This window comes from Polyergus mexicanus, unplaced genomic scaffold, assembly GCF_030449975.1.
Source record: "Polyergus mexicanus isolate NDT 795.1 unplaced genomic scaffold, iyPolMexi1.0 SCAF_11, whole genome shotgun sequence".
NCBI lineage: Eukaryota > Metazoa > Arthropoda > Insecta > Hymenoptera > Formicidae > Polyergus > Polyergus mexicanus.
The window spans coordinates 2,499,281-2,507,621 of NW_027223331.1; the positions used below are offsets into that span (position 1 = coordinate 2,499,281).

At 45.0% G+C, this 8,341-nt stretch overlaps 2 protein-coding genes across 2 annotated transcripts; both read right to left on the reverse strand.

Annotated features, from left to right (window-relative positions):
- Positions 1 to 312: 312 nt before the first annotated feature.
- LOC138937833 (uncharacterized) lies at positions 313 to 1,096 on the reverse strand. The gene is made up of 2 exons (XM_070304472.1): positions 1,002 to 1,096; positions 313 to 916 (listed from the first exon to the last, which is right to left on the reverse strand). Exons 1-2 carry the CDS (start codon positions 1,094 to 1,096, stop codon positions 313 to 315), a joined length of 699 nt encoding a protein of 232 aa, XP_070160573.1.
- Positions 1,097 to 3,827: 2,731 nt separating this feature from the next.
- LOC138937611 (uncharacterized) lies at positions 3,828 to 5,268 on the reverse strand. The gene has a single exon (XM_070304025.1). The coding sequence runs from the start codon at positions 5,108 to 5,110 to the stop codon at positions 3,971 to 3,973; it is 1,140 nt and encodes a 379-aa protein (XP_070160126.1). The 5' UTR covers positions 5,111 to 5,268; the 3' UTR covers positions 3,828 to 3,970.
- Between the last annotated feature and the right edge of the window lie 3,073 nt (positions 5,269 to 8,341).

Below are 8,341 nucleotides of genomic sequence, written 5' to 3' on the forward strand. Positions count from 1 at the left end.
TTCTTCTAACGAAATACCCATATTATTATTATTATTATTATTATTATTATTATTATTATTACTAGATTTTAAAAATGTCGATTATTTCTGTGCTTCCTTCTTTCCTTTTCCTACTCGTGCATGTCTCGCGCTATCCTTCTCCCACACCCATAGAATGCTTTCCTTTTCCTACTCGCGAACGCCTCGCGCTATCCTTCTCCCATCCGGTCACGCCACAATTACATATCTATCTTATAAGTGGGGAAGGGAAGGGAAGCGAAAGAAATAAACATTTTTTTCTTTTCATTTTTTTTTTTAGCACATTTATTTATGTTAAAATACATCACCTTGTCTCAAGGTTTCAGACAAAATTTCATCCACAGCATAAGCTAATAGTTCGCAATCTATGATAGATGTTTTATCAAAAACATCGCGCAAGATTTTAACAGCGTTATCTTTCTCGGCGCCAAACATATTACCTTGCAAATTAACGACAAATCGATCGAAACTCTCATTTACAGCTTCTAAATTCTCACACAGCTTCAAATATTCATGATTAACACAGTGTTCGAGTTCGAATAAGAAAAATATAGTTGACGGTTTCATGTACAAGCAAGAATCGCGTAACGTAAGTTTTACAACACTCGTATCGTGTATTTTAACAATCTCGATTGTTAAATCGTTAATCCATATTGGTGTATGATCGGGCGTTTGCACAAGTCGTTCAACGTCCGCTCGTTTCAGCATTAGCGATTCCCATGTGTCAATAGATAATACGATTTGATTGCCTCGGTTATCGCCAAGATGTAATTCCACGTAAGATGTGATTCCACGCTGTGATTCAACGCTGATTCCAATATCCAAGTATTTATACGCAGTGCGCGTCAAAGCGAATCTGCGTACCAAAATACGTGGTATACAACGAGGTTTACCGTGTCTGAAAAATACGATTAAATATGAAATAGCATGGAAAAAAAAAAAAAATATATATATATATATATATGAAAATTTGTGATACTTACAAATCAAGCGGTTTCTTGTACGGCCTAATTTCATCTCGAGGAACGTAATAATTCATGCGTCTGCCACCGTTGCTGTTTCCTTCGGCGGAGTACATTTCTCTAAGTTATGAGAAGTAGAACGGTTGACGCGACACTGATCGTGTAAAAACTAACCGATAATACGCTTATTTTCAAAAATATGATGTGGTGGGAGATTAATGCTCAGAAAATTTAGGAGAAGGGGCAACGATCAATGTTAAAAGAATTCTTAGAAACAACTTCTGAGGAAAGGAGTGGGGAGAATAAGAAATAAAAAACATTAAATACGTTTACACATTTTATTTATAAAAATATTTTTTTTTAACGTTGCAACCACCAGTTAAATATTTTTAATACATTCTGTAATGCACAATTCTTAACATGTTTTCCACATCGTATAGTATTAGTAACATCTAGATTATTTAAAGATTCAATATCTTCGTAATCAGCATCCAAAGTCTCGATGATTAGGTTTTCTCTCGCATAATTCTCAAGTAAATCCACCAGCCATTCTCGTTTCTGGCATCCCTTGACGTACACGAGAGTCGACGTATCGCCATTCTCTTCTGTTCCAAGCACGGCTGATGTAATCAAGCGTTTAGCCATGCTGTACGGTACGTTTCCGTCTTCCCATCGTAATCCATGGTGATTCGCGATCAGCCAGGAAGCACACGATTTGTCGGATTTTGTGAGGAGATTCCATGGTAGGGGGTATGTAAAAATGTAATGCGCCAGAACGGTCCCCTTTCTCAGCACCGCCACCTCCTTTACGACAAATTTCATCCCGATGAAGAATCCTTGTAGGTCCACGAACGTTGGTACGGACATGACGTTTTTTTTATATCAGCACGTCGAAAAGAAGAAGACTGCGATTGATCCTGATGTATTATAGATTTTATATCGTCTCATTCTCCCCTCCCCCCACACTTAGGTGATTTTGCGCACAACATTGGTCAACGGGTTGTACTGAATCACGCGATCGTGTATGATGAGGCAGTACGCTGTGGTATTCGGCGGCACGTTCTCCTTACACTCGAATCCCAACCATTTCACGTAAACCTCGTCACCTTTTCTGCGCAGTACTTTCTCCACGAGATACACGTCCGGATAAGTCGCGCGATGCAACTCGTATTCGTAGAATGCTCCAGCAATAGATTTTCCGCGATAGTCCTCGAGTAGATAGGTTACGGGATTAGTACGCTGCACTTTAATAATCTTAAACACCTCGGTGGTCCAATTTGGTGTGTAACCCTTCTCGAAGATCGTCTTATACTTGCTAACGCGTACCGGGTTACCTACTTTAAATCTTGCTGGTGCCGCAATCTTTACATTGCTGTATACTGTATTTAAAAGTTTATCGGCTATCGCGGGGGTAACATCGATAGGTCTCATACCGATAGTGCGATGCTTGCGCGCGTTGTAATCCGACACGAGTCGCGGCAACGCGTCAACCCACTTGTAAGTTCCGTTCAGCGTAAACATTTTCCACATGTCATTCTTTAACGTGCGATTAAATCGTTCGACAACCGATGCCTTCAACACCGAATACGTGGAATAATGATTGATGTCGTGTTTTCTTATGAGACGTTGTACGTCGATGTTATAAAATTCTTTTCCCATATCGGTTTGCATGTTTTTCGGGCATCTCTTACTATCTCGAATTATCTCAGCGATAGCATCAGCCGTCTCACTTCCACCTTTACTCTTGAGCGGTACAGCCCACTTGCTCAGCACATCGATGACGGTGAGTATGTAGTGGTAACCTTTGTTGAAACGAGAGTACGGACGCATCTCGACGATGTCAGCTTGCCACAGGTCATCGTAACCCCGCACTATGACGCGTCTTCGGGGAAAATTTCTTCTCGCCGAAGCATGCAGTTCCTCGACGAGTCGTAGCTTCTCGATATTTTTACGTCCGTTGGATTTTAACGATGTCATGTTTTTAGTGGTACGGCTAGTCGGCGCGTAATAATATGTGCAAAGAAATTACATTATGATTTATATCTTTAACCTTTTTTTTTTTAACCATATAATAGTCGTTTATTTCCGTTTATTGTCATTCAATAGTCGTTCTTTATCATCCGCTACCATTCGTTGCCGTTCGATAGCCGTTCGTAGCCGTTCCTGACCCGTCTGGTAGTCGTTCCTGATTCGTTCGTAGCCGTTCCTGACCCGTTCCTGAACTGTTAGATAACCGTCCAATAACCGTTCGTTGTCGTCCGCTGTCATTCGTCAGCCGTTCGTAGTCGTTCTTGATCCGTTTGTTGCTGTCCATTGTTGTTCGTTGACGTTTCGTTGTCGTTTGTTAGCGTTTCGTTGGCGTTTCGTCGTCGTTTCGTTGATGTTTGTTGATGTTTCGTCGTCGTTTCGTTAGCGTTCGTTGACGTTTCGTCGTCGTTTCGTTGACGTTTCGTTAGCGTTCGTTGACGTTTCGTCGTCGTTCGTTGATGTTTCGTCGTCGTTTCGTTGACGTTTCGTTAGCGTTCGTTGACGTTTCGTCGTCGTTTCGTTGACGTTTCGTTAGCGTTCGTTGACGTTTCGTCGTCGTTCGTTGGCGTTTCTAATCTAGCGATATTCGCATGCCGAAGCTCGTTTATCAGAGTCTGTAACGCACGCACGTTTTTCTCGAACGCAGCAAGCTTCTCGTCTGACTCTTTCAGTTGATTTCTCAACGTTTTAACGCAATGATCCACGTACAGTTTGTTGACGACGTCGGTATCAGCCACAGGTTGCGCTACACGACGAATCTTGCGCGACCTCGCGTCAAAGTCCGTAACGGTGCGACACAGAGCGTTATCGCGCACGAAACTTTTCATGAATCCACTCCATCGACGGTACGAAATGACGTTCGTCACGTCGTTACTCTGCTCGGATATCCCAAATTTGTTGATATGCATCATCGATGCGAGCGATGTCGGTCGATCGATTGATTAGTTTTGTCGAGACACCGTTTAATTTATAATAATGCCGGCTTCGCGAAGTTCCTCGATGATCGACAAAATCTCGTTGTCGTGACCGTTGTGACCCGCTTGGTGCGAAGCATCCAGCAATCGTAGACGATCCACCAGCTCGTTGGGATCGTCCCAGTGCACGTAGTCAATCTTGTTATCGGTTAGCGTCATTTCGCGAGGCGCGAATAATCCCTTTCCAGATTTTGTTCTTTTGGGTTCGATCGGTATCAACTTTGCGATTATTTCTTTGTACTTGTATCCCCTGTTACTCAGTAATCGACCGTGCGCATCGTGATTGCGTTTATGCGCGCTCGTCGTCAACAGCATGCTCTTGTACGTTTGCTTATCATCCACCGTATAGATGACGTCATCGGGAAATTTCTTAAAGATCAGCTCGTAAAGACCAGGTGTGCCGACGTATCGTATGCCATCGATAATTATGCTATCCGCGTTGTCCACGTCAAAACGTTTATTACCGAACATCATTCCATTCTTGCCGAGATAAACACCGTACACGTTGTCTATACCGCTCTCTTGATCGCCGCTCAAGATAGGCCAGATGTACCTTTGACCCAGTGGACCTAATTGATCTCGCAATGTTTCTTGACCTTCCGGTGTTTGCAACTGATTTCGAACGGATGTCATGAGCGAGTCGTCCGTGGTTTCAAAAACATCCTGGCTCGTGAATAATTCGGGCATCGTAGGTTGTATAGTTCTCATTGACGCGGACGGTGTAGAGGTTATCAGCGGTACATCCAGTGGAGCGTCCGATCGTTTCGATTTATGCGGTGTCGGTGAGCGATCCGACCTGACGTTTGATCGTTTTCTCTTTTGCGGTGGCACATCATCATCATCATCATCATCATCATCCTTCTCGCGCTTCGGGATGGACAACGCTTCGATCCCCGCGTTGGTGTTACTCGCAGGCTCGTTCTTCACCGCGATCGAGCTAGAGTTGTCGACGATCTTTTGTAACGGCTCGATGAGAGGTCTAAAGCGTCTATCCAACACGATATCCTCCTCGATCTTACCGGTCTTCAAAGCGCGATGTTTCTTGCGAATCGATTCGCTAGTTTTCACAATTGCCCTCGCAATCTTCTCGCGCTCGCGAATATCCTCGTTCTTATCGATCGCAGCCATCGCGGAAAAACAAAAATGTCAATCTCTCTTTCACGTTTCACCCCGACGAAGTATCGACAACGACTAATCGTTTTGCGGTATCGCGAACACGTTAAATCCTTTTCTGTATCGACCATCGTTGAGCGAACTGTCCTTGTCTATTACTACGAATCCGTACTTGCGCTGCCAACAATCGCAACACAACGCGCAAAATTCATCGTACGGCATATCGGTATTCACGTGATCGTTGTACACGTGTTTCAGGTTGGTACCATCCTGTTTGAACAAGATCAGCAGGTTCGCGTTGTCGCGTATCAGATGTTTAGGTATTCTCGCGTACGTCTGGCAGAGATAAAAGCAGTCGACGCTCGAGTGTCGACCCATTGAAAAGTACTCTCTCACCGCATTTTGCTTATCGCATGCCACGTCATCGAACACGAAGATCGAGTTTGGACGCGCCTCGCTCGGCGGAATGACGTCACTGTTGTTGGAGAATGTGAAGTAGCCGATTTCATCGATCGATGTCAACAAATTTTCCAGATATCGATATTTCGGTTGTTGCAACGATTTTGAGTACACGTACACGTTTTCGAAACGTACACCGTGCGGACTTTCCAGCAGGCTTATTAGAACGTTGGTTTTACCGCAATTCGAGGGGCCACAAACGATCGCGCGTATAGTAGTCGGTAGCATCGTACCATGCTTGCGCATCTCCGCGTTGTCCCCCATCGATCGTAATCTGTCGTCGCAATTCGTCACGCGTATCGCCAAAGGTTGTCGCACGAATTTCATTTTCACACTGCCGACTGAGGAATGCTGGATCGAACGCCTATTTATAGATGCGCGGAACCGCAAATCGCTCAGTAACAAAAATGTTCGTGCTGCTGTTGAGACCTTCCGATATTTACAATTTGAGCGCCGAACAGTTACAATTTGTGCCGAAAGTCGTTCTGCTGCGAATGTGCGGCGATCACGTCCACTACATGTGGGACAAGCTTCCCGAACATATAAAAGCTGACTCAGAGGTTCAACAATATCGGCACTGTTACGAACATTACAATCAACCGTGGCAGCGAACGCACATCGACGGTCCAGCACCGTTAATAAAAAATTGTGACAAATGCCAGCAAAAATTATAAGAGGTTGTGGTTTCTTAAATCGTGCGATAAACGCACTTCCTTTCGAGTTACATATTCCCGGCTATCAGTTTTGCGGTCCGGGCACTCATTTGGAAAAACGATTGGCGAGAGGTAATCGGGGTATAAATCCATTGGACGCGGCGTGCTGCGAGCACGATATAGCGTACTCCCGGAGCAACGATCTCACCGAGAGACACGCGGCTGACAAGATACTCGCCGAGAGAGCGCGAAAACGCATCGTTGCGAAAGATTCGACTCTCGGTGAGAGAGCCGCAGCCACAGCTGTTTGGGCAGCGATGAAAACCAAGACAAAAATCGGTATGGGTATGAAGACGAAGACGAATACGAAGACGAAGACGAAGATGAGGACTACGCGGAAAAGGTCGACGAAAAAACGGATACTTCCGACAGCGAAACGAGGCGGTGTATTGCCGATTCTACCAATGTTGGGCGCGCTCGGATCCTTGATCGGTGGAGCAGCCGGCGTGGCTAAGGCGGTGAACGACAGCAAAGCCGCGCGCCGTCAGCTGGAGGAGCTGCAACGTCACGATCGCGCGATGGAAGGCAGCGGACTTTATCTCGCTCCGTATAAATACGGACAGGGACTGTATCTCGGTCCGTACAAACGCGGACAAGGAGTAGCAACGAAGAAAAAAAAAAAAACGTCGAAAAGACGCTAAAAATGCCCACGGGTGTGACAACAAACATACAATTAGAACAATTGGCGAAACGTATGCGTATACCGTACTTTAGAGGGGTTTTCATGCGTGATTCGTTACCGATCGGTGGTATATATCGAAACGAGAGCGGCATCGTGAATTTGGATATCACCAAAGGACCGGGTACTCATTGGGTAGCGTACGCAAAGAGGGGAAATCGTGCTATATATTTCGACGGTTTTGGTAATCTTCGACCGCCGAATGAATTGGTGCGATATTTCGGACGGTACGTTACGAAGATCGAGTACAATCGCACGTCCTTTCAAACTTACGATCAAAGCATCTGCGGACAATTGTGTCTGCGGTTTCTCCGAACGGTCGACGACAATCGGTGTGAATTTAAAGCCTGACGATGCGCCGTTAAGACTCAGTATTCGTTAAACAGTTTTGTCGACATGTCTATGACTTTCACGCTAACCGGGAAGAGTAGCGTCCTCGCGGCACACTACCATCCAGCTGTAGATTTGAGCGACGGTGATTACGAGCTCGGTCTAACTAATTTTGAAACTTATCATACGATATCGAACGTGAATTCCTCGAATAATAAATTTTATTTCGATGAAGATGACACGGAAATTACGATTCCCGAGGGATCGTACGAGATACACGCAATACACGAGTTTTTGAAACGTGCAATTTCACGGAAACGCCCGCGACGCGTAGTTCGCTCCGACAATCGCGGTGATATCACGGTGATATCGCGAGAGGAGACCGTTCGAGCGAACGGTGACGAAGACGAGGCTGTAGAATACCCGATAGTGCTCCGTGCTAATTACAATACGATGAATAGCGAGATCAAGTGCGCATTCAGAGTAAACTTTAACAAACCTAACAATATTGGATCGCTGCTGGGATTCTCGTCGAAGCGTATATTGCAGCCGAAACAGTGGTATCAATCGGACATACCGATTAATATCATCAACGTAAACATTATCCGCGTAGAGTGTAACGTGACCGCGGGTGCATTCAGCAACGGCAAACGCGTTCATACGATACATGAATTTTCACCGAGCGTTCCGCCAGGATATAAGATATCGGAAACACCGGCGCAGATCATTTACCTGCCGATCATTGCGCGGAGCATTACGGATCTAACGATACGCGTCGCGGATCAAGACGGACGATTGCTCGATTTTCGAGGAGAAGAGATTACCATCAGATTGCACGTACGACGGCGACAAAATTAGCGTGCGATACATGAGATGCTCGTGTTGAACGACTCGAAACACGCGAAAGATAATAATATCTTTACGGTACCGATTGATGATATCATCCGATCATCATCATCATCATCATCATTAGGTTGCGCTAAAAAGATCAGAAAGAAGCTCAACGCATCGAACGTTAAATTTTTACAATCTTTGGGATTCGCGGTGCGAAATATCTAAGAAAAC

What these genes read in the sequence shown, in the direction of transcription:
- LOC138937833 (XM_070304472.1), bottom strand. Translation starts at nt 1,096, where the DNA reads ATGTACTCCGCCGAAGGAAACAGCAACGGTGGCAGACGCATGAATTAT. An exon ending in TACAAGAAACCGCTTGATTT is followed by an intron (nt 917 to 1,001) that starts GTAAGTATCACA and finishes CGTATTTTTCAG; the next exon opens with ACACGGTAAACCTCGTTGTA.
- LOC138937611 (XM_070304025.1), bottom strand. Translation starts at nt 5,110, where the DNA reads ATGGCTGCGATCGATAAGAACGAGGATATTCGCGAGCGCGAGAAGATT.